This window comes from Centruroides sculpturatus, unplaced genomic scaffold, assembly GCF_000671375.1.
Source record: "Centruroides sculpturatus isolate CEXI.00-Female unplaced genomic scaffold, Cexi_2.0 scaffold18, whole genome shotgun sequence".
Lineage (NCBI taxonomy): Eukaryota > Metazoa > Arthropoda > Arachnida > Scorpiones > Buthidae > Centruroides > Centruroides sculpturatus.
This window is the reverse complement of record NW_019384302.1, coordinates 1290451-1318054: the sequence shown is the minus strand read 5'-3', so window position 1 is coordinate 1318054 and position 27604 is coordinate 1290451. Positions and strand designations below refer to the sequence as shown.

General features: G+C 31.4%; 1 protein-coding gene across 2 annotated transcripts in view; it reads right to left on the bottom strand.

The window, feature by feature from the left end:
• Positions 1-27604, bottom strand: part of LOC111615924 (DNA polymerase epsilon catalytic subunit A-like) — a 75801-nt gene that overhangs the window by 26148 nt on the left and 22049 nt on the right. For both annotated transcript variants that reach the window (XM_023357463.1, XM_023357394.1), the window contains 14 exons: positions 25569-25715; positions 25288-25433; positions 20587-20735; positions 20414-20506; positions 20189-20333; positions 12432-12589; positions 10939-11134; positions 9326-9451; positions 8239-8327; positions 7984-8086; positions 4649-4729; positions 4417-4545; positions 2678-2875; positions 485-691 (listed from right to left, as the gene is read on the bottom strand). In XM_023357463.1, the coding sequence (XP_023213231.1) occupies positions 485-691; positions 2678-2875; positions 4417-4545; positions 4649-4729; positions 7984-8086; positions 8239-8327; positions 9326-9451; positions 10939-11134; positions 12432-12589; positions 20189-20333; positions 20414-20506; positions 20587-20735; positions 25288-25433; positions 25569-25715 (1967 nt within the window). The remainder of the gene's footprint in view (positions 1-484; positions 692-2677; positions 2876-4416; positions 4546-4648; positions 4730-7983; positions 8087-8238; positions 8328-9325; positions 9452-10938; positions 11135-12431; positions 12590-20188; positions 20334-20413; positions 20507-20586; positions 20736-25287; positions 25434-25568; positions 25716-27604) is intronic.

Here is a 27604-nt window from a genome sequence, read left to right as displayed (position 1 = left end):
AAATAATTTTAGAGCGACTTTGTCTTTAATTTGTGAAAAAAATAATTTATTCATCCGACGGAAATACAAATATATCGTTAATATTCGTCACCAGAGGGATATCTTGGCGTAATCTACATTTGTCAGCGCTAATCCACAGTAGATAAAAGGAGCCAGAAACCCACGTAGATAAGGATGAACTAACAAGACGTCGCAAGATTTACTATTCCAATTTTAAAGAAGAATTTTTAATCTTTATTGGTTTTTTGTGTTTTTAAGGAACTTTTTTAAATGTAGGCAGTTGTGTAGCCTAAAAAGGAAGGTCCAGCTGTCTATTATTTGTTCTAGAACACTGTAAAAATGGTAATCGTCTAAAAAAATAATTTTAGAGCGACTTTGTCTTTAATTTGTGAAAAAAAAAAAAAAAAAATTTAAATTCTCATAAAAACATTTCTTTGAGATATAAGAATTCTTATATTTTATGATTTTTTAAATATCTACATACCTGTATGATTTGCCATGGTGTTTCCAAAATTGACCTTTGTGATTTTCTTAGAAACCCTCCAATACTGGTACTGGGTCCACTCCGAATCACAGTGCCATTAGTGCCACGTGATGTATCTAATCTTATTCGTTTATGTTTTGTTTGTCGTTGTTTTAATTGAAATGCCCATTTCTTTTTCTGGTATTTTATCCATTCTTGTAGTTCACTCTAAAATATACAATTGATTTGATCAGCAACTTTTTACAATATAAATATTATTCTCAATATGCAGTATTTTGAGCAAATATTTGAGAAAATTAGACACATTTTCAACAAAATATACTTTGATTCTCTTTATACAGCTTTTGCTATAACAGCCTTCTGCTTTTATAGCTTAGTTTTGATATATGGTAAAAAAATAATAATAATACAGCGCAGGTATTTACTGATACAGGAACAACGTGCATCTACCACACCTGCAACTATCAAAAACAGTAATAATGTGACATTTACTGATACATTAAATATAACAAAGTAATTGTTTATACTATATTTTATTTTATTCTTTATTATTTCACTACAAAACAAAAAAGAATAGACAGATTTTTATTCATTATTAATGTTGAAATCAACTGACAACATTGTTACGAGATGTTAATAAAGTTAGTTTTAGTTTTGACTTCTTGGATTTGAAATTCCCACATGGAGACAAATACATGGCATTAAGTAAGTGATTTATTTGAAAACAGCTACTTGATTTGCGCATTTCTTTTCAATGTATATGTTATCATATGTGATATCGCAGCATAGTTTAAAAAACATCCAGCAATACTATAAACTTTGGACTGCATCATGCATAGAGGAGTTTGTTTCTGCTTGTGTTTTAGCTTAAAAAATTTTACTATATTTTTTTAATTACTGTATTTTGCTCTGTCCATTCATTATTACATTACTTTTAAATAAAATAACAAAAAAAAACTCATTTTCTACTAAAAATTTGATTTTAAACATTTTTCTGTTAAATTGGAATGAATCTTGTGGAATATGTATGGTTTTTATGCAAATAGATGATTCATTATATGGCATTTTACTTTACAGCTAACTTTTCCAGAATGTATCAGGCTGTAATTCAAGGACTGAGCATAATATATATCAATGACACATAACATATAAGTACTTAGTAAATTCCATTTACCTGATGAATTTGTTGATTTTTGAAGGTTTATCACACAAGCTTGTGAAAGTTTACAAATCTAAATAAAGTTTTCTAAGTAGTCTATTTATACCTGAAGGCCACATAAGCAGCCAAAAAAATTTGTTTAAACTAGTAAATTATGCACTGGAATGAAGCAAGAAGCAAAAGGTACTCATTAGTTTACAAATATTTTAAACCTTTATATTTTTAATATTTCATTAAAAATTTTTATTAGATATGCAGATAGAAGAATTCAAAGTAAAAATGACCAATAGAGATGTTCATTTCACAATTTTAACAAACATATTTCAGCTGAGAGATATCCTGAATTTAAAAGATATTCTAAGGACTGATAGAAAACACATTTTAGAAGTTCTGATCATGGGAGGTACACAAAGAGAACATTAGACATACTTCAATTCAATTCAATCAGTATCAACCTATGCTGACGGATAACACATTACACTGCTCTGAACACATTTTATGAATCTTTCAGTGAAATATTTCTGTCTACAGAAAAATGCTTCTGAAGACATGTAAATACAGAAACATTGTTATTATAAGTCAGAATAACTGAACTCTGAATATGTTCCAAACATAAATTTGAAACTTAGAAATAGAGAATTATAAGACAGAAATCATAATACATTTAAAACAATAAAGAATTATAATGGTGTAATGATAGAGAAATGTCATCTTTCAAGCCTCTACATTAATTCCCTGATTTCATAATCTGATGGATTCATCCAATCTTTCAGGTTTTTCAAAACAAAGTCTATTATAACAATGCAATGTCATTACAAAACTTATTATGGACAAGATCTGTCCAAGACAACACTAACTATCAACAAGGAAATAAACATGGTTTCTTTGGTACAGTGTTAATACATTAAAAAAAATAATACATATTCTTCACTAGAAAGTATCATAATATAAAAAATATAAATCAGAAATTCAATAATTAAATTAGCAATATTGAAACTTTATAATATTTGGAAGTAGAAGTATTTTATACTTACTCTAATTTTTCCAAATGGAGGTGGTGGACCAAGAGCTTCTCTCCAAGATCTTGTCAGATCAGACTGTTGTTCCTTGCTAGAATTTTGATCCGAAATGTGTCTTTTCCGCTTTGCAGTTGCAACAATGGTGTTTTTTGAAGTAGAAGCTTGACAAAGATCTTCTATATCATTTACTTCTTTTCTTACATTTTGAGATTTCTGTAAATTTATTTTATTTTTGGTTTTAATAATCTTAATAAACCATTATTTGTTATTAAATATTTTAATTAATGCAAATTTTAAGTACAATACCTGTTACACCTTAATAAAATGGTCAAAGATATTGCAGAAAAGAATTACTGAAATTAAGTTCACTTTTCAAAAAGTTTAACGTTTTTTGTGACAGTAATCATTAAAGTTAATTGATTCGTCTTAAATTTATAAATTAATTATGAAACATAACATCAGATGTTTTAATTTGATGATACACTCATAAAAAACTGAAACTATCAATAATAAAAAACACCTTCCACAATCTTTCAGCACCACTCCTTTATTAGAACAAATGTCTATGGCCATTTTTGGAGCCTGCATCAAGTTGTAATGAATACAAATCCAATGTTTAAACCAATGGACGTAATAGTATTCCAAGAGTGTTTAGCATCTAAAACATGAAATTCAAAAAAATCAAACAAGTTTACATATTTTCAAACTGAAGCATAGAATGTATCGAAATAAATATAACTTACGTACAGTACATAAATATAGTAAAATAAAAATAAATAAGTACATCAATGTTTACAATAGCAAAAATAAAATTGATTGAAGTAGATTACATTTTTTAATTTAAAAGTTTCATTCTATGTTTAAGAGGGTGATTGTATGTTACTGAATTGTTGCCACAGATCAATTAATGACTGACAAGCTATTGATAATATATTTCTATCCTTATAGTTCACACATTCTCCAGCCCTTAAAGAAACGAAGATTTCATAGGTCTCCAATGTTATTATCTTTCGGTTATCAAATTCTTTTCTTAATAATTTTCTACTTTACTTGTCAGTTTGTTACTGTATCTATGCTCCCTTGCTATTTTCTTTACAAGTTCTATTTTGTTTAATGTGTCATTAATATTTGAGCAGTGCATAAATGCCCTTTTAATTAGCAATCTAAAACCACCTATTTTATAATAATTATGTGGATCACTAGATGTGGATGGATTTAAACAAGGTAAGATTTGGTTTGAGATATATTTACGTAACTATGTGTTTGTTCCTAAACATAATGTTGAAGTGTAGGAAGTGAACAGCTGTATAGATTTCTTGATTCAGCTTCAAAGTTAAACCATATTGTTTATTATTAATTTAAATGTATCAATCACCTCCCTAATATTTGCCTCTGTTCTGTATATAATTATATCATCCACATACCATTTTTATAGAATAATAATTGACAAATACTTTCTTAGCATTTGGTTTTATAAAGGAGTGATGCTGGAAGAATGTGGAAAGTGTCTTTTATTATTAAGTTGATATCTAAGTGGAATTGATGATGCATAATATTCTTAACCTAAATGGTTATTCTATTTTCACCAAAGTTTTTGTCAATCTTTAATTCTTACAATATAACAACATTTATAGTTCCATAATAAAATTACAATATTTTACAGTATTTAAATACAGATTTAAGTAAAGATTAAGTTTGCCATTTTTATAAAGTTTTAGTATTTAAAAAAAAAAAACAAATAGATTCTCACTTACCTCTACAGGACATGGTTCTGAAACCTTGAATAACTCGCTTATCTTTTTTTGTTTTAAATTATCATTTTTCTCCAAAAGACGTTTGTGCAACCAAACTGGATGAGCGATGCGAGGAACTGGATTTGACACCTAATTGTTTTGTTATAAAAAATGATAATTTAGAACATTTACATTTAATTTTTTACAGCAAAGTTTATAATAATAAGTAACAAAAATAAAACAAAAACCCTACCTGCTGCAGAGCTGCAGGAATAGTTATTATTTTCTGAATAGCATTTCCCAAACGTTCAATGTAATATTCCCAGTCTAGTATCTAAAATTGTATTTTATATAAAAATATTTCAATTTGACCATTTGACAAAGTGATTTATTTCATTATCATATCAATACAGTAGATGCCACTTATTGTCATCATATTGGGATTAACAAGTACTAATAATTATTTGAATAATACTACAGTATATTTGAAATATACTGTAATATTATTTACAGTATTAAGTACAAAATTTAAATGAACATTTAACATACTAAGTGTAAACACCTTATATAACTGGATGACTTAAGGTAAATTGATTTTGACTGTTATACTAAGATTTTTATCGAAACATGGCTTATAACTAGTGTTGCAACGAATAGTATATTCGGCCTCAGGCTGAATATTGAATATTCGGCCAGGAGCGTGGCCGAATAGCCGAATATTCGGCCAAACTATTCGGCTCAATTAACGTACGTACGAAAATTGGCACGCAAACCTCATTATGGCAAGGACCCTGCTCTGTATTGGTTTGCCGTCACTATGTTTCACCGATCACGTTAATTCTTGACAGTTGTAGCGGACAGACAAGAGCGTCATGACAGTATGTGATAGACCCTGTACACACTAGGCGTTTTTAAACGCGCGTTTAACGCGCGTTTAAAAGAACCAAGAGTTCTATGTAGCCGTACACACTCAAAAGCCAAGCGCGCGTTAAACGCGCGTTTTGCGAGCGCTTATAGATTTTTGTTAAAACGCGCGTTTTGCGAGCGCTTTACGGGCGCTTTGAGATATATGTGCTGCCATGTTACCGTACATGCGATCGCGCGTTTTGCGGGCGTCAGCCGAGCGCTTTGAGATATATGTGCTGAAATGGAGAACGATCATTTCGATACTNGGCATTGACGCCTGCGAATTTCGTGCCAATAAGCTGCCTCGACTTGTTCGATTAAGTTATCAACTCAATTTCATATTTATTTTCATATTTTCACAGTCCTTCTCTGTTCTTTTTCTGTTATTTGCACGTGAAGGAATATATGTGAAAATAAATATGAAATTCAGTTGATAACATAATCGAACAAGTCAAGGCAGCTTATTGTTATCCACATTTGATATCATCATTTATGGCCCTGTACACACTAGGCGTTTTTCAACGCGCGTTAAACGCTCGTCGAACGCCGAGCTAACGCGCGTTAGCTCGGCGTTCGACGAGCGTTTAACGCGCGTTGAAAAACGCCTAGTGTGTACAGGGCCATAAATGATGATATCAAATGTGGATAACAATAAGCTGCCTTGACTTGTTCGATTATGTTATCAACTGAATTTCATATTTATTTTCACATATATTCCTTCACGTGCAAATAACAGAAAAAGAACAGAGAAGGACCGTGAAAATATGAAAATAAATATGAAATTGAGTTGATAACTTAATCGAACAAGTCGAGGCAGCTTATTGGCACGAAATTCGCAGGCTTCAATGCCAAACAATTGTTGTCATAGACTTCGGAAAACTAAATGCTTGTAATAAAAGTCACTTAGCATGCACAGGCGAAAGCTTGGGGCTGTTTGAGCTACCAAGCTGTCTCGAATATGTGAAATCGTAACTGTGACTTATACTGACGTCCTATCTGTCTCTTTTCTCCGTTATCACCAGGCTATGAGTCACGTAATTGTAAAATGGGAAATCTACGACGGAAAAGTGACGAATCGAAAGTATAGTGGGGGCGTATTATGATGTATGCATATGCATACATGGACTAGAGCGATAGAGGTAAGAGAAAGGGAAGAGCAAAGACGAGCGCTTAAGAAGAAGGATAGGCAGGGTAGGACCCTCAGATGTGCGACGATTCTCGAACGAATAGGTGTGTATGTGTGCTGATCTTTGTAATTATAAATTGTAAATACATGTGACTAATATTATTTTCTTTCTTATTTTGTGCATGTTATAAGTTATAAACAAATATAAACAAACAACACTAACCCGATAACATTAAATCTAAATATCAAAATGATTAATTTACTGTGGTTTTGTTATTTCTTACTCCAGTTTTTAGGTATTAGGTCGAATAGTGATTAAATATTCGGTATTTGGCCGAATAGCGAAAAATAGGCCAAATACCGAATAGTAACTGAATATTCATTACATCACTACTTATAACTGTTGTTACCTGTTTTATCAGCTTGTTTGTGGCACAGTGTGACCTCGCAGGCTAGATTTGGCCTGTGGGCTGTAGTTTGGTGACTCCTAGCATATAGCAATAGCTTTTGTCACATGTTTACTGTATGTGATAATCTTACAGTTTATCCATCTATATTCATCAAAACAATTGTTTGTTTAAACTAGCTTACACTTTAGGTAAAAATAAAATTATTTGTTACAATATAATGTATAAAATAATAATTAAAAAATCAGAATAAAAATCAGCAAAGTTTCAAGAATGTGGTTTGAAGTTGTGTGCATATTGGGAGTGGTTGGAATGTCCTGATTTTGGAGGTTTCATAATATGATAACCATAGCAATTATATCATTAATATTGCAAATATTACAGTTGCTAAGGTGATAAAGATAAAAGCAAATCTAGAATATTTAAAATGGTAACAATAGTTATAAGCAAATTTCTGATCACAATATATGAAAGTTTTGTAATGTTATTCAATTTATGTTTTGGGAATGGAAATTCTGATGATATTAAAATGACTAATAACAATATCTATGATTGTAAATACATTAGATACCAGTTATTGTAAAGTTTATAATTTGTAAAATATTATATTTTTACTTCAATCTGGGAAAAATTTGATTATATTGAATGATCACACATTTAAAAATAAGTACTGTATATATAACTTAAAAATCATCTTAATTTCCTAAAATAAATAAATATATAAAAAGATTAACCAACAAAATTTACCTCATCACATGTTCATAGAAATCCTTTTATGTCTTTATTTCTGATTAAACATTTTTTGAAATGTCTTCATCTCATCATCAGATTGGTTCATTTTTCAAATACTGCAACCATGGGACATTTTCTACTACAATGGATTCGGGAGCAAAGGGAAAAAAGGAAACTATCCACACCTGAATCTTTTGCAATAGAAAACATTTCATATTTGAATCTATTACAAAAAAGTATTCAAAAAATGAACCAATCTAATGATAATTTGAAAAGCATTTAATTGGAAATAAAGACATAAAAAGTGACTTCTATAAATATAAAGCAGGGTAAATTTTGTTGGTTAAAGTTTATGGAGTTAATATTGTCAAGGAATAACAATAGATTTTTAAAATAATTACAAAAATGGCAATTTACATCGCGTATGTCAAAATCTATCACAGACGGCGTCTTCAGCCATCTTCGAAGAAAATGTCGCTTCACGCTCGGTTCGGCTTGAAATATGGCAAGCGGTATAGCTCTGAAATATAAATTATTATTCAAATTATAAAAATATTTTCATACATTGATTGGATGTTACACATCTGGAATAATCCTGTATGTTTTACTTACAAATTAAACATAATATTTTGAATTTCATAAAATTTCTTTAATAAGTTAATAAGAACTCACCTCTCGGTAACTGGAGCTCCTTCTGGCTTTTTAGAAATAACGTAACGACAACTTAGCCCAGCATCTTTGACCATTTGATCACCAAGAAACTACAAAAATTAAGGTTAAATAGATACATAATGAGAATATAGAAAAATACTGTTTTTATAAACAATTTTAACTATTCTATATAACAATTCTTCAAAACAACTATCAACTATTAATTTGAGTACTTATAAAAAGATGTTCTTGCAATGCACAACGGAATAATAATAAATCGATAATCAACACAGAACTCCATATTCAGAGAGAAATGTTTGAACAAAATACTATACTATTCTGAACACAAGTTGCATGATCTAAAAACAATAACAGAGCTCCACATTCACAATTCAGTAAGGGCAAGCAACCACTTTTCATATTTATGAAGCTAAAATCACTTATTTGCAGAAGGATTAACAATAATAATGAAACACTGGATAAAAAAGAATTAAACAATTTTTATCTTAACCATGTTATACCACAAATCAATCAGAACATCTCACTAGTGGATACAATCCTGTATTTTAACACAAGTACTTATGTAAATAGTAAATGTTTTACATTACTATTAAATGTTTTACATTACTACATTCTTTTTTATCCTTACAAATCGACATCTTCATCTAAACAAAAAGAACTTATTTATTATATTAGCTCAATGTTCCTGAATTAATGTTGTTTTCAATGATAAATATTCAATAGCAAATTCACTAATTGCGAGTTTGCTGTTTGGAACTTAATCATACAAGGACTAAGACTGTTATCGTTTCAGAAGTTTTTTATTGTTTTTTTATTTCTCTACCAGATATGCATTTTAGGCATGCCCTCATCAGTCTGGCCTGTGTATAATTCAGCATTTTGTGTATATCTACAACCAGCAATATTATAATTTCAAATCATTTGAGTTTAAACTCACATGATTTGAAGTTATATACAAATAATAGGTATATTCTATAACAATCAGGGAAATAAAAAAAAAAAAAAAAANCTAAGGAAAACAAAGCTCACTTTTAGAAACCAGTTCACAATAGCTAATTTTTATGTAAAAACATGCAAAAAAAATCACCTCAGCAAGTCTCTTGGCAGTACTGATGGAGGTTGACTTCTGCTGTCCGTAATCTTCTAATTTCCGAGACATGCTACGATTTTCAGATATCAGCTCAAATAATTCATCATCTGGCATATCTTGAGCCTTTAAAATAATTAAATTTTTAAATTTGAAATTAGAAAGGACAATGTTAGTTAATTATTTGACTGTCAACATAAATTGAACTTCACAACAAAAAGATATAAGATCAACAAATAATACTCTAAAGAAAAAAATTTATAATTTAATATTTCAATAGACTTAAAAATTTGGTTTTAATAATCTTAATAAACCATTATTTGTTTCTGAGAACAACAATAGAACCAGTAAATTGTCTTTAATCTTTGTTTTACATCTCATCAAATATTAAAACTTCTTTATAATTTTTCTTTAGTAGAAAAATTATCTCTGGATTTTCCTAAAAAATGTTAACAATTATTTACAATTGTAATGAACTGGACTAAAGTTAAATGTTTGTTTTATGTCAAAAATATAGCTTATTATAGTAAAACCTCTAATCTCAATTCTTCTCTTTCTTGAATACTTCCTGGAAGAATTCCAGTCTTGGCAAACATCTTATACAATATAATGTATTCTTCTACTCTTAAACTTGAATAAAATTTCACATATCTAACATCCTCCTCCTCAAACGTGTTGACTTTAAGTCAAACTAGTTGAATTCAGCAGCCATTAACCAATCTATTAAGTATCACAAATTCTTTCGGCATGTTGTCTACTTCACTGACTTTAATACAGCTGGATAAGCCTGTCAATGAGATCAAATTGACAATTTAGCAGAAAATCTGCTAAATCTAGCTTTCCTATAGCATCATCAAGAGGTTTAAAAATTATGTTCTCTGCCTGCTGAAAATGTTAGCAACTATTTTTAACTCCTAGTAGAAAGAGAAGAAACATTGCAGTAGCTAAAGTTTATTTTTGTGTTTTGTTTTTAATTTTCATTAGAGAATACTAAATCAGAATACTGATTTTCTAATAATTCATAAATCTATTTAGAGTAGAGTTCCTAGTTTGTAGCAGGCATCTTGAATGTTGGTCTTCAGTGTTTTATGAACTTGTAAAGTCTTTTACATTAATAAAAATCTATTTGCAAACCACCTAAAATTTCCGTTGGGTATTTTCCTATAGATAATTTATATAATGTATTCAAAAATAACTTCAGTGTATCATAGCAAGGTAATTTTGTGATTGTCCATATCTAAATTCATGATATTATTTAAATCATTATTACAGTCTCATGTATTGCTGTAATAATGATTCAAATAAATATCATTCACTTAAATATATCAAAGAATTATGTACCTTATTCTATTTTTTTGTACTTTGAATCTGAATAAAACTTTTCCATTTTTTCATATACCTCTATATGTAGAACTCTCCAAAACTTCAAACTGACTATTTTTTGGTCCCTTCAAATTCAAAATATAGAGATTTTACTATATATAAATAAATGAGCATTCATTTATTAATTTATAATTTGATGTACTTGTATTTCTTATGAAAAAAATGGTACATTTTATATTTTTTCCCCCAAATAAAACAAGTAACAAAGTGTTCCCTCAAGTTTATTATACCTGACTATAGAGAACATCAAGCCAATAATCTGCAATTTTGGCAACAGCAGCATAACATTCATCCAAAGTACTTCCTTTCAAAAATGCTTCAAAGACAGATGACTGAAATATCTTAATCAGTTGTAATTCTCCACGTCTCTTGACTTCAAATCCTTTGAGTTCAGCAATTGATCCATCAAAATTAAATACAGCATATCTAAAAAAATAAATTTTCCAAATCTTTTAACATTTATACAATTCAGAAAGCCAAGATTATTTAACATTTTCAATTTACTCTCTAGAAAGTATCATCTCACATTTATTTCCAGTAAATTTCTAAGTATTTTAAAATTATATTCTAGATGGGTTGGAAAGACAATAGTGGCAACATAGCCATACATAAAAAAACTATTTATTATAGAAATCAAATAGTATTAGAGTTCTTTCAATATAATCCCCTGCCATATTTATCACCTTGGAAGATGCTGCACACCAGTAGAACTTCGGTGTTTGTTTATGTCCCTAAATGAGTGCCCTATGCTTAAAGAATTGCATCTCTTGTGTGAAAATGTTTTTCTCTCAGTTGTTCTTTTAGTTTGGGGAAGAGATCAAAGTCACAAGGGCTCTTATCAGGTAAATATGGAGGATGTTTGAGTTCCTCTCACTACCACTGTCCTAACAACTCCTTCACAGGAGCAGCAAGCATTGTCCTGAAAGAAAATAGGAGCAGGTATTTGGAAATGCTGCTGTTTTCTCCATACTAAGGATCAATGATATTCTATGTATGTAAGGCAGTATGCAGCATTCACAGTCTGGCCTTGAGGAACTGCATGATAGGTATCACACCTTTCACATCATACACCACTATCAACATCACTTTCACATTACTGGGTTCTTAGCACCATTCACTGGATTGGCATTTCAGTTCTGAATTGTTCACCCACATTTCATCCAACACAATAATCATGTCACTTTAGGGTGGTCAAATTTGATGCCATTGAGTAACAGCTTCATATTTGCCGATCTAAATGACCTACAAAAGTGCAACTATCAATAGATGTGTCAAACAACTATGTCTTTCCTTACAAATTCCAGAAATCAACAGCACCTTCATTCATTTGTATGGAGTGTGACAATGGTGGTGCTACTACTTTCTTTCCAACCCTTGTATATTTATATAATAAATGATTAACCTTAAACATCCTTACTACATCCGATACGTTTAAAGCTATACATCAACCAAAGCCAAATATTATTGGGCTAGAAACGGCTATAGTATTATAGCCATTTCTAGCCCGATAATATTCGGCTTTGGTTGATGTATATGATTAACCTTCTTACATGAACAGAAGTAATGAAACAATAAACCAACCATTAATACATGACATATATCCAATTTATGTATTAATGGTTGACTATTTCATTGCTTCTTATTAATTTAATTATGTGGAAATTAAATGTTTCAACCTTGATATATTTATCAAAAAATGGTTAAACTTCTTATATATTTTTACCTTTTTTTTAATTTTTTGCCTTCCTCTTTGGATGCAGGTAATACCATAGCAAGATAGGGACCATCGACTTCAAAAAATATGGAATTCTCATTTTTGATTACATAAGAAAGCTTTTTAGAATCCACAAGCTCATGATATTGATCATTAGTATTATTATCCTATGTAAGAAAATTAATACGTACATATTATATCATTTATATAGGCTTAAAATGTAATACAACAATTAAATTTTTTAATGGTTAGAACCACATCTACATTTTGCTGACATATATCAAAATACATATTGATTCAAAACATTTCTTTTTTACTACTGTTTATACATCAAATACCTACAACCAGAAATGCAATTACATATATAAGATGACAAAAATACTCTCTGCCTTTAGTGACATTTTGGCTCGGGTCAAACAATTTGGTAATCAGCTCATGAGATGTGCAAGGTGTACAGTACCTGGGGCTTGACTTCTGCAGCTTCTCAACTTTGATCAATGGAGCTATCCAGCCACTAGTGTTTTATGCAGCTTGTTGTTGGGCTCATGTTTCCTACAAGACCTCCTATGCTTCTAAACTTCTCAGGGTGCAATGCTCTTTTTCTGCTGAAAAAAGTTTGTTGCTGTAGGTCTGTATCTACAGATGCTCTGACAGTTCTGGCAGGTGTTCTTCCATGGCCCCTGGCCCTGCAGGATAAGGTGCTCCAGAACTATGTGAGGACAGGTTGCATCAGCACTTTCCATGAGCATCTCCTTTGGAGGACTGGTATCAATTTACTCCCACGTGAGTGGTCTGTTCACAATGGCTCTCTGCACCCAACCAACTTCCACGTGCCTGATGTGTCTCTTGATCCTATCCCTACTACTGGGCCTGTTATTCCAAGTGACATTTACAGATCTTCACAGACGGTTCTAAGTCCGAGCTTGGTGTTGGCTCAAGTGTATGTGCATATACCCAACTACATGAGAACCCTCGGCAAATTCTTAGGCAGCGTTACAATCAGGCTACCACCATTTATCAAGCCGAATTAGCAGAAATCCATCAGGCTGTTCGGTGGAGTTTGACACTCCCTGACCAGTTCAAACTTATTTCAATTTTTAGTGATTCTAAAGCTGCCCTGACCTCTCTTATGAATACTAATTTTCAAAGTAGTCTGATTAGGAATATTCAAGAAACCATAAGCTTAAGCTCGAAATGTTTTAAATTCTTCTATGTCCCAGGTCATGTAGGTGTGATGGACAATGAGATGGCAGATGCTGTTGCAAAAGATGCTTCTAAAGATGAAACCCTACCTCCGACTATACAGCCTTATTCTAGAAATATCCTGACAAAGATAATTTATGACCATCTTATCTTTGAATGGAACCAATCATGGACCTCTTCAACTAAAGGGAATGTCACCAAGATGTTCTACTCATCAATTTATGACTTTCTCAGGAATCCAATTAAAAACTTTTCGTATTCCTTTTCTCAAATACTAACTGGACATGGAATCTTCAACTGCTATCTAGCAACATGTAATTTGGCCAGCAGTACTTTCTGCTCCTGTGCAATAGGTAAAGCTAAAACAGTAAAGCACATAATATACGAATGTCATATCTATGAAATCAAATGCTTCAGGCTAATGCTGGAAGTTCTGTCCTTGGGGTATGGTTGGCCTTGTCCAGCCCATATTCTAGTGTCCAAAGAACTGTGTGCCTATTTTGCTATCTTTATTAAGGACATTTTTAAGAAAAAACAACTAACTGTCTATCTAAATTCCAATGTTAGCTAACCATGGTTGTTACTGTATGTGCATTGTTAATTTCTTACCTATCTCCTGTCATTTTAGGTATGTAAACATTGTTCAAGTGTAATACTCACTCCAGAGTGGTGCACTCATAAAAAAAAAAAGAAATATAGTATGCTTAATCTTCAAAGAAAGCTAAAAAATTGCAACAAACACACAGTAACATCCATACATACACAAACACCCCCTTTCCATTTTTTTGCATTTCTCGGCGTTTCAAGATGTCCTGAGTCCAAACGTGTAAAAATCTTGACAGGTCATTTTCTGACCAATTGCCATAATTTTCCTGTCATATATAACAGCTGGGAAAGTAATAATTGAATCTGAAGTAATACCTTTGCACGAGTCCAGAAAGGACACAAAAGTGGACTAAACCTAAGTGGTTATTACACCAAATTTTATGTGATCATTATGAAGATAAACACATCAGCTGTAACGAAGAATGATTTTAATCAGAAATTCTCTCTCTTTATTATATTATCCAACACCACATTTTGCCATATATTAGAAAATGTTACAAATTCTCTTCACTCATCGTCATTTCACATGTATTATTGGTTTACCACAGCTAGATTCATTGGTTGTTAAGTCACATGCTAGATAAAGAATAACTTTTTTTCTGATTTTCAGTGACATGTCATACAAATGTTCTTTGGATAATGTACAGAGCCAGAACACTCGAAAGTTTATTATTAATTTTGTGTGTTTTAATAAAGGTGAAATCCAGGGCTCAAAATATGAAGAATGGACTAAATATGAGAAATTCTGACATAGACAGAGCAGGGCATTGTATATTTCAGGAATTTCTCATATGCAATTTGTTTTCTTTAACCTGTTTTCAGTCTGTAGATATTATAGTTGTATGGCTATCGTATTATAGCAGTCAGATAAATACTGTAAAGCAAATTTGATTAACTAGTGGGCTTCAAATTGGCATTAAAATATATGTAACTGAAAAAATGAAGCATTTTAAAAGTATTGAAGAACATATTTTTTTCTATTAGTGTCTACTTTATAGCTGAGACAAAAAGTACTATGGACACCACATAGTTGCTGGCTAAGCAAAAGCATTATTTGTCATCACGTTATTTTTCGCAATGTCATCTACTATTAATGGGTTTTCTACTTCGGTGTCACCTACTATTAACAGGTTTACACTACCTTCACTTTTATATGTGAAACCATTAGTCAGTCAATTTTAAGGAGAACTATACACTACTCATTCAGGCATTAAAATAATTTGCACCACCCATTTTTCTTTTCCTTGATGTTTAAATGTCAGTAATGCCAAGCATGCCTGTTCAGCACAGTCAAAGGCATTACACCTATCTAACATAGTTTTGAGAAGGTTTTATCATTAGACTAAGGAAGCAGGTTCGCTGTTTCATGAAAGTTCTGAGCTGACGTCAGAGCACACAAACAGTGCAATCAGGCTCTGGAGGCCACAGACATATCACCAGGAAAGCTGACTATCTGACAAGAGCAAACTGCTGCAATGACGTTTTCTTTACTACCCAAACACTAGTGTAACTCTCACTACAAAACCTGCTCTTCTATTATCATTATCAAGCATGTATCAAACACAATTTTTGCATACAACACATTAATGCAAAGAATGTTGATAGCACAGTGGTACGTGTAATAAATCCTGTGCCCTTTTCTTTTGCCTTTTCAGTAAGATAATGTTTGATCCATTACTGATATCTCTAGTATTAAAGGAGAATAATAATAGCCGTTTTTAATGTTAATTTGAATCACTACGCAATAATAAAATTCTCTTGTTGTTGAGAGAGGATACATTGTTTACTCGTGCAAATATTTATCGCATTTTCTCGAGTTTTGCTTCATTTGCAGCAATATATAAGTAAGTTTAGACTATGATCTTTTTAGATTTAAATACTTTTTAACTTTAACTGGAAAATATAGAGGTCCTGCACACAAAAACTGTAATTTAATTTATCAGAATCCATCATTTATTCCTGTATTTATACACAACCTAAGGGGATACAATGCACATTTGTTTGTAAAAAACTTAATCAATTTTTTTGTTATCATATCCAATTCCAGATAAAGAAGAAAAATATATTTCATTCAGTAAATGTGTTGGAAATATAAAATTAAGACTCATTGACTCTTTTAAATTTATGCAAAGTAGCTTAGACAAATTATCTGGAAATCTTCAAAAAGAACAATTTAGAAATACAATGAAATATTTTTTTGAAGACAAATTAAATCTTGCTATCAGAAAGGATGTTTACCCCTATGATTATGTGGACAACATATTAAAATGCAGCGAAAGGCAATTACCACAAAAACAGGCATTTTATAATGAATTGAACGAAACTGATATATCAGATGAGGAATACAGTCATGCTATAAATTAGTGATGCCACGAATAGTGATTTTGCTGAATACCGAATACCGAACATTCGGCTATGCTCTTGGCCGAAGCGCCAAATATTCGGCGGCCGAATGTTCGGCAAAATATGTGTACATTTCGCGGGTGATATGTTACAACCTGATACATTACGGTGGGTGCGGTGGCAACACTGCGGGCACATTTATTTGCGAGTAGATCATGTCACAACATGCATTATTTGTTCATTGTTACATCAAATTGCGTTACTAATTATTACTAAAAAATATCACTGTATCACTTTATATGAAAACTGTTCGCCTAGATTGGACAGCAGACCTTTACAAGTGGTGGTCAGCAAACGCAAAACAGTATCCAAGCCTGACAGAATTCGCTAAGATTTATCTATCGTCTCCCGGCAGTAGTGTATATAGTGAGAGGCTATTTTCAGAAGCAGGTATAGTTTTTATGAGGAAAAGTGCAACCGTTTGCTATCAACAAATGCTGAAAAAATTGTTTTCATTCATTACAACTTACCACTGATAGATTTTAAGTATTAAATGTAATAATTTATGATTAAAATAAATACGTTTTTGAGTAATATGTGCGGTTTTTTTTTTCATGATTTGGTATTCAGTATTCGGCCGAATGTTGCGTACTATTCGGCCGAATACCGAATATTAAAAAAAGCAGCCGAATAGGCCGAATACAGAATAGTAGTCGAATATTCATGGCATCTCTACTATAAATATATGGGAAGAATTTAATATTAGAAATATGGGAGAATATTCTAATCTGTATGTGAAAACGGATGTTCTAATATTTGCTGATATATTTGAGAATTTCAGAGAAATGTGCATTAATGCATATAAATTAAAGCCAGCATGGTATTACACAGCACTTGGATTATTGTGCGATGCTATGTTAAAAACAACAGAAGTTAATTTAGAATTATTAACTGATTATGATGTGATTTTAACAATTCTATGTAAAAAAAGTTAATGTTACTTTACACAAATAAAAAGACTTTGAAAAAACTTTTCCAATTTTTTTATTGTAGTGCCCTATTGCCCAAGTATAAATATTTAAGATAATATATATCAAACAGCCAGGTTCCTTTATTGGGATTATTATGGCTAAATAATTGCAAAGTAATTTGGCAGGAGGAAGGCTGTTCATTTGATGTTAGAAATAATTATGAATAAAACAACTTTCAGCTAAATCAATCTGCATCAGATATTTAAGTAATCAAATCTTTATGAATTAACATTTAAGTTCTTTAAATCGCATCTTCAAATCTCTTTAAAGATGATTTTTAAAATAACAGTTCCTCAGAATTACTACAATTCTTTAATTTAAACACAAATTAAAGAACATTAAATTACTAATGTAAATATATAGTATAAAAACATAAAACTCAAATACAAGTATTTAACTAATTTTCTTAATCAACACTAAATCCAAACTTGCTACCAGTGTAAATCGTGAGAAAACCTTTCTTCACAAACATTTTCGAACTTTTTAAAATAGTTCTTCCTCAGGTAAACCGATGGAATGCTTCAAAAAATATAACATAAAGATTTAAAACAAAATTGAATGCTTGTTTAATGAAACCCATTGCGATGGGGCATGTGCACTTGTGCATGGATGGTGGTATTTAAAGGCCGTTGTCTATAAGGACCTGCCATGTTACAGGTAGTTCATCTTTCTGGTTGACACAGGTGGTCATGTGGCTAGACCTATAGATGGATATGGCTCTAGCCATTTAGATGTTCTAGGTGGAGTGTAGTGACAATAATGTTGGCCTTGTCAAATTCCGCCTTGATGTCCAGATCAGACGCTTAGGTGGCCAGGGCAGTGGTGTGTCACCCTTGTCAAAGATCCACTTGGTGCTCATGTATTCTGATAATTAAGAAGCACTTGGTGGAACAGATAAATATAAGGCTCTTGTCCCATCTGCCATCTTTGAGCGGGATGGAGTACACATTGAGAAGTCTGTTATGTTCCGGAGAGTCCTTTCCATTTCTGAGGATGTCGAAGATTGTCGGACACCTCCTATGCACTATTTTCATTTGATGTTTGCTGGTGATCTCAGCATACACTGCTTTAATATATGGATTAAGTGTGACCGGGACACATGTATGATCTTCCGGATCAGTGCTGGTCCTCGCATGTGTTGTGGGTGTGTATTGAGTTGATGCCGCTCAATCAAACGGTGTGTTAGAATAGAGTACCCATATCTCACTGCTATCTTCTTAACATATGCTAAAGGCTGCGGCCTTGAACAAGAATGGATCACATAAACCCACCAGTATGTATGTAGAGGCGGCACTCAGTTTGTGGTATACCAACGTGAGGATGGTGGATCCTTCCACTTTAATGTTTACATCCAAAAAATGGACTTCAGTGCTGCTGGACTGCTCAATGTCTACTGTTCAGCCATATGGGTTATCATTAATGGCTTGCATGAAAACCGAGATGTCAGGTACTGTCTTCCACATGATGAAAATATCGTCTATATACCTCCTATATAGCATGATGTTTGGGAGGAATGGAGGAAGAATCTTGTGCTCAAGTTGTCTAATGACCATTTCGCAAAGGTCTCCAGACACTGGGCTACCCATGAGAACTCCTCTTTTTTTGCTTGTAAACAGCTCCATCAAATGCAAAGATAGAACAAATCAGATGGGCCATTTCAAGCACTTGTTGGTGCTTGATCTTGCACAAAAGTAAAATGTCCCTAAGGGAGCAAAAGGTTGGAGGGAGCTCCACCAAAGGGTAAAGAGATTTAAAATCCAAGACAGTAATATATTGCGGTGCCAAGGATAGATCCTGAAGGAGATGGATGAGCTCAATCAAGTTATCAATATTTTATTATCATCACAAATCTTCTTAATGTTCAAGCCTTAAATGTATTCTTTACATAATAGGCTGAACTCCTGATCCAGGGCCTAATGCAATCATCTCATACTTCTTTTATATAATGGATTCTATAAGATCAATTTAAAGTTGTCTTTCAAATCAATAATAGTTTATTTATGAAGTCTCTAACTGTCTTACTTTCACATCCATAGAAAATGGCACTGTGAACTGAAGCCACATCCATTAAACTATCATAAAATGTTATTTAAATCATCAAAATTCATTTTCTTAAGTTCATTTTTTCACATAAATGAATGTTTAATTGGCACTTGCTTTACACACATGTAATCATGATTTAACATCTTATTTGATGATAAAAGCTTAACCAAATTGCAATTTACAAGAATTTACATCTTATTTTTATTAAAATATGAAGAATATAAAACTTTCTTCTTGTAAACTCAATATACTAAAGCAAATTACACGAGATAATCTAAAAGTTCTTTTTGAATTTTATATTCATATTGTATAAAATAAATATCACTCAAAAAGAGTTACTAATAATTACTTACTTATTAATATGTAACATGATTATATGCTAATTGAAACAACCAAATAGACAATAAAAAATGTATATTTAGTCTTAATTCTAATAAACATAGATAAAACATTTATTATTTATATTATTTTATATAAAAATTCAATCAGAGAATAATATATAAATTATATGAAGTGCAGTAAATATATAAAATTACTCACTTTAACCAGAAGATTAAGCATTGCACCAGGATACGATATCGTTAGCTTAGGTTTCTTTGGATTTGAAGTTTTAATAATATAGTTTTCAGGAAAAGATGCAGGTAAAACACACCAAATACCATCCGTATCCAATTCTAATGGCCTCCTTTTTTCCATTATAAAGTACATTTCTATATTATCCATATACTCAATAAAAATTTTTAATAAAATTACAGATAATATTACCCTATCTGTTCAATAATTTCTCGAGCTTGAGTAATAATTCCAGCACCTGTATGACACACGATTCCAGCCATCTCCATACTGTACCAGCGTGCACTAGAAGTACATTTGCACAATGAATATAATAAATGTTTTAACATATCTGGTTATTTTAAATAATTCTATTATTAGCTCACCCTTTACGCATAACATAACCATAAAATGAATTCAAAATACATTTATGTGCTAACTGCAACGAATCATATAAAACTTCGAGATTTTTTGCAGTTTTTATTTCTCCGGCGTCCTTTTTCTGTATTGCTTCGGCAACTTTCTTCTTAGCTACCTTAATTAAATAAAATGAGATTCATTATCTGTTATCATTCATTTATGTTTGTTAAATAAAAGATATAGTTTAATGAAAGAATGTAATAACTAGAGATATTAAACTTAAAAAGTTGAATTGGATGTTAATAAGTATACTTAAATGAAGAAGACTTTACTGATACATAGCTATCACTTTTTGCATCTTAATGTGAAATTGTTGGGGCATAAGAGAATCTTATAAAAGATCAACTGTATAATGCTATTGCTGAGAAGCTCTTGAATAAATGAGCGGTGCAAAACTGAAAAGACACTACCATTATTTTTCCAAATTCTAAACAGCTTCCCATTAAGACAGCAGAAGCCAATTCTAAACAAAAGAAAACAGGACAATGATTTAGATCCCCAAACATGGCTCATAATGTGCTTCAAGTCAACATTCAAGAGGAGATGATTGAGTGAAGGGCTCTGAATAGGTTGATAATGTCATTGGACACTCAATGAAACTGCTACCTACATGGTTATAGCACCAGTAGAAAAAGGTTTTAATGAGAACATTTAGTTTATTGAGTCTAATTATATCAGTAGTACAATGTCTTTGAGTTTCATACTTTTGGATATATAAATTTTTTCCTATAATTTGCTGTTTTCTTCTGGATCTTCATTTATTTAACAACAAAATTTTGAGTCTTCTTTTTATATTGATACAATACTAGGCCACCTGTGACGCATTCGATAACTTACTACTTAAAATCTATAAAGAATAGACGATACCATAATAGGTAATAGTGAAGTTATGTAGATGTGTAATGCCTCTGCATATCTTGTTTTATAGATTTCCCTCAAATAAACCTTGGACTCTAATCTTGGTCCCACAGGATAAGGTGAGAGCCAATACTGTAACCCATGGTGGAGAGTGTCTTTTTTTAAACTATATATCAAGTGACACTATACAAACTCATAGCATGTGCATTGGGGATAATGCTCATTACTTGGCTATTATTATTTGCTTTTATATTTTTATTATAATTTTTATATATGTATGAGAGCCCAGACTCAATGATAAAATTTTGAACAAAATTTTTGTTGAAATTTATTAAAACTTGTTATAATTTTTCCCATGATTATTAATTGTAAAAGATACGACTCAATGGAGTCACTTCCCTTTCCTAGGAAAGGGAGCCTACAATCAAAATTCAACCTTTGGCCCTAACTTATAATATTTCCAAATAAGGGCATGAAAAGAAACTGGAAGGACCCCCCCCAATAAAAAAGAAGGGGATTGATGATGATCGCCATTCATTGTCGTTGATAGTTTGACATCTCTGGACTAGTGTTCTCATCTGATCTCTGGATATCACTTAAGCGGTTGCCCACCATCTACTTGTCAAGACATCAAGAGACTTGCATTCTTTTGACTTGTCAAAGATCCTAACAAACAATCCTGTGGAACTAAAGTTCACCAATCCTCCAATTTCCAAAAGAATCAACCTCGATTTAACTAAGGTATTTATCAACTTGTGGACTATTGTGAACTCTCTCTTGCAGTTAGGGCCTGCAGTAATTGCTTATATCATATAGTTTTCACCTACCTAAGATCCTTATAACTAATGTACATAATCGTGAGATGCTTATGTAAATAAATGGGTATTGATTAATGTTAAATTTGTAGTTGAGTGCACTTCTTCCAGTTGTCTCTCCATCCTGGATCTGACCACCTACAAGCATGACCGTTTGCATGTGAACCTAATAACTAACAGCCATCACAATTTCTGTGTCCGTTGAGTCAGTGATGTCAGTTCTGATGTGGCATCAAACAGGTGCCAATCCTGTGGTCATATATGTTTTACATTTGTATCTTTATATTTTTATTTATCCAAAACATCAAAAATCTGGTTATCAACGCTTGAAATATTTATTCTACAATGTTTTTTCTGTTCAAATGTAACTGAGGCTTGATTTGTTGATGCTTGATCTCGCACAAAAGTAAGTAAAATGTCCCTAAGGGAGCAAAAGGTTGGAGGAAGCTCCACCAAAGGATAAAGAGATTTAAAATCCAAGACAATAATATATTTTTCCCCCCAAAGAAGGTTGGTAAAATACAGATGCATAATGGTCGAAGGGTTTAGAAGCATATAGAGGGCAGATAGTGGCCATTTTATTTTATATATATAACTGTGAATTCAAATTATTTCAAATTTATCTATTTATAACTCACAAAGAATCTAAGTACCTACTCTAGCACTTGATTTGCTAATCATGGAAACATTTTCAGCCCCATTTAGGGACCTTTGTCAGATAGTACGGACTTTCCATCATATCTAATTTATATGGAATAAATTAAAAATAAAAAGTGTTCTATGAAAACATTCAATCAGTGGAGTGACAAATTTAAAACAAATGTTTCCATGTGGGTTTTCAAAACTGAAATTAAAAAATGTTCTACATGACCATTCCATTGGTAGAATGACAAATTTCAAAAGAACATAATTGGCAACCTTAAAAAGTGACATCATTGGCAGAAAAAAAATGATAATAACTCAGTGATCCATTCCCGATTTTAACGAAATTTGTTTTATTTTATTTCCACTCTCATTTGGGATATAGAATTCTTAAAAATGTGGTAGTATTTTCAACCATTTTTTTTGTATTTAATTACAACCAAACTAACTCAAACTTTCAGTAGTATATAGATATCTAAGTATTTATTCATCGTGTCTAATATTTAGACTTGAGATTTCATTTTTAAAATAACTCTGAACACATGTTCTTTTGTTCTGTTTGATTGATCTGAAGATAAAAAAACATTTAATCAAATAAATGACACCTTCATATTAATTGCTAATAAGTTTTTAAATTTACTATAAGTCAGTTCTAAAATTTTTGAAAATGTTTCAAATAAATAAAATATTATAAGTATCTAAAAATAAATTCTATGCCTTTTAAAACAGATTCCTTAATTTCAAAATTATTCTGCAAAATATGAAAAACTTTCAAAGTTACATTATTGTTATTTTGAATATAATTGTCATAGTTTAAAGATAGAATAGGTATAACTAATATAAACTGAGAAAAAATTAAAATGACAAAAATCCTTTGCTGGAATTGCTTTTTTGCATATGTAACTTGCTAAAAAGTCTAAGACGTAACAATTTAACTGCAATTTGAAAGTTTTATAAGCAAAATAAGCTGCTTCCAATTGCTACAACGATAAGTAACAATTAAGATTATTTTGCAAAATATTAAATTTTAATGAAATATAATCAAAATTTTTCCAGAAAACAAAATGACAAAAGATTAAAAATAATAAACAAATACAGGGTGAATCAAAATTATGCAAACAATCTTAATTTTTAATTAAATGTTATTAATGAAACATCTTAATTTTGTTTCGTTTTCTATTCCAATCGGTTGCGACGGACAATTGTTATGGCCTCCCCAATCTCCAGTGTTCTGGCACTAAATTGCACTGTTGAACGTTGGTTTGAGTGCATTAATCGTGCTGGTGGTCAGGTTGAGACTTTTTATAATGCAAACTTTCAGTAAATGTTTTCTCTCAAATAGTGTTCACGTAATTTTGACTCATCCTTTATTTTTATTTTATCATCTGTAAAAAAGTATTCTATGATAAAAATGACTAAGTACAGTCGACCACCCCTATAACACTCTAGATAATTCCATGTTATATGAATTCCATGTTGTACGAGTCACTTAGATTTTACAAATACATGTGCCGGGCTGTGAACGGCTCACATATTTGTATAAAACGGAATTATCAACAGTGCTATAGGGGGGTCAACTGTAATTTAAAAATAAAATGAAACTTTAGAGCTTACTACAAAATTATACTTAATCCAGTTCGATTTTTTTTTACTTAGAACATAATTATCATGTCTGTGACACACTAAGATATGTTGCAAGTTTACAAGTTGTTATTTGTCAATTTTTAACAATTTCTTCCTGAAACAAGTGTGATCTGATGTGAAATAACTCAAAAACATTGACTCTGAGTTGTATAGCATTTCTTCAAAATACTGTAAATCCTCACCTAACATCATTTCATCATAATGTCATTGATGAAAGAAACAAGTACAGTACATTTGTAATAATTTGCAATTACTGTTGTTGAATTTATGGGTTATAAATGCTGGAGGTTGCATATGATCTAATTAGAATAACAATATAATAATTCATATTTTGTTTATAATATTTAGCTTATGGTAAAAGTGGTTTCATTACGCATCATTTTGCTTAATGTCACAGTTTCCAAAAACCCAGCAAGTGAAGATTTTCTGGCCAATAATTTCTTAGTGACTACATCTTAATATTTCATAGTTATTCACAGAATTTTTCAATATACTATAGATCAATAACTACTTCAATGAAAGTCATTAATACTGTTTATCAAATCAAATTATTCTTGAAGTGCACAGACAATACATTCTCCCAACATTACAAAAAGAATCAACACACAAATGTTTTTGTCACTGATCTTGAGTTCGTCTTATATACTTAAATCCATATCATAAATTTCTATACAATTGAGCATTAAAGTATACAAATTTAAAATTTACCTTCAATAATGCTTTGTATTCGTATCGACGATCTCTGAAAGCTCTTACTGTATCCACATAAAATGAATTTTCTCGCTGGCAGATAGTTGTATGCCTTATTTCGGTTCTTGTAATGTGGATTTTCTTATAGGCTTTGCGACAATAATCTACATAAAAAGAACAGATCAGAAAAATTATTATTAAAAGAAAATACTTAAAAATTCAAAAATTTACGAGCAAGTTTTTGAGATTTAATTATTATACATCTACAAAATGTTTCAAAATATTTTCCCAAAACTTGCCAGCTAATCTTTTCTTTTCGACTTCAGCCTGTTCTTCTCGAGAGAGTTCGTGGAATGCTCGATGCTTTAAACCGGGAGCAGCTGGAGGAAATTTTTCTGTTTCAAGCTGTTGCTGAATCCTTTGAAATTCACTTCTATTAGCTGGCACTAATACAAAATAAGAAGTCATACTTTACGAATTTTTAAACATTGAACAAAAGTATTGATTGCTCAAAACATTATAACTGTCCAAAACATATAATAAAAGAACTATTTAGAATATTTTTTACATAGCAGGTAACCATTATTTAAAGAGGTGTTAATTGTAAATGACATTTAATTAAAAACTTTGATTTCTCCTTTAATAATATCCTTAAATAATGTGATTAGTTACTATTAATCTCATTATTTCATATGGTGTCAAAAGATATAAAGGTTAGTTATCATTATACACTCACTGACAAAAAGTTAAGCCAAGAAAGAGGCATTGGACTTGAATAAAACTTTATTATTGCAAACTAATGGTGATGGTAGTAAGTGATAAAAATATCATAACAAGGGACAATTTCCTGTCAAACAATGGTACAATTTAACAAAAACTTTAGTTCTTTGTACAACCTTTTTTTTGTCTGGATACATGCATCAATATGATTAGATGTAAAAGCATAAAGGTATCATATCCATTCTACAGCAGATTTGCCCACAGATACTGTACTATCACTGTAGATCCCTTACATTTATAGATGGCCAAAGCTGGTGCCTCATCTGGTTCCATAAATGCTTGATGGGTGACAAATCTGGAGACTGGGCAGGCCAAAAAAGTTTTGCAGGAAGGAGATATTTCCAGGAATCATTAGCAATGTGTAGCCAGACATTTTCTTGCTGGAATGCTTGGAGCTCTTCCATTAAAAATAACATGAGGGTGCAAGAAATCCTGCACCCTCATGTTTTTAATGACAACATTCCTCAAACCTCTATTAGGGCAACCATCATGTGAGATGTCTCCCCAAACCAGCACACAAGCATTGGAACCAGGATTCATTGCTAAAGATAATATGCTGTCAGGCCATAGCAGTTCACATTTCTATGTCACAATACCACTGCAAACAAAGTTGGCACTAATGTTTGAGCACTAATGGGAGGACACAGTGGTTACTACGCATGTGAACTTACTTCTGCTACTCAGCTGCCAATGGTACAAAAATAGAGTTTTGTAGCAAGAGTTCCACTGTCTCCGAATAGTGGATAAAAATGCCATTGCAGCTACTCATGCTTATGTCATGATCATCTCTCCTAGTGGTTTGTATGGGATTCCAGAGCCTGTCACCTGCCATCATGTAAGTGTGACCTCACATATCCATTGTCTCCAACACCTTCTGATAATGCCCAGATGGCAGGAAATTTGAAAAACTACTGTGAGATCCAGGCCATAGTTTTTATAATTTACCATATTTACTCACATATAAAACAAGGTTTTTATTCATTTTTCACTGCTTCAAAAACCTAGGTTGTCCTATACATGCGTGCAAAGGATTCTTTGCATTTTTTGCAATAATTTTTGTAAACCATGTATTTGCATTTTTTACCGGATGCTCACCCTCTGGTGTTTAAACACAGAAGTATTTTATCTGGATTGTTTCATTCCTTCTTGTGTATTGTCAAAAGTAAAGATGAATAGCAATAGGAAAAGCAAAGCTTTTGAATTGAAATTCCAAAATAATATGAAAGCCCAATATAAGTTTTAATCCATTCCCACGTGAAAACAGATGATTATTCGGAAATCAGAATTCAAAGAAACTCATAAGTGTAATCGACAGAGAGTGGATTTGACTGTTCATAATTTGCATAAAAGATTCCTAACTGTCCAGCTTACATGAAGAAATTATGTCATGGATTTTACAAGATTTTTCCTTAAAGTTTAAAACGCCAGTAATTTTTGCAGGACAATATGTGCATTTACATGCATTTGATATTTTATTTGTGATTAAATGAAATAAAATTAGAATTGTATTAATAAATCTAATTTTCTTTATTTTGATCTTTAAAGTCACACCTCA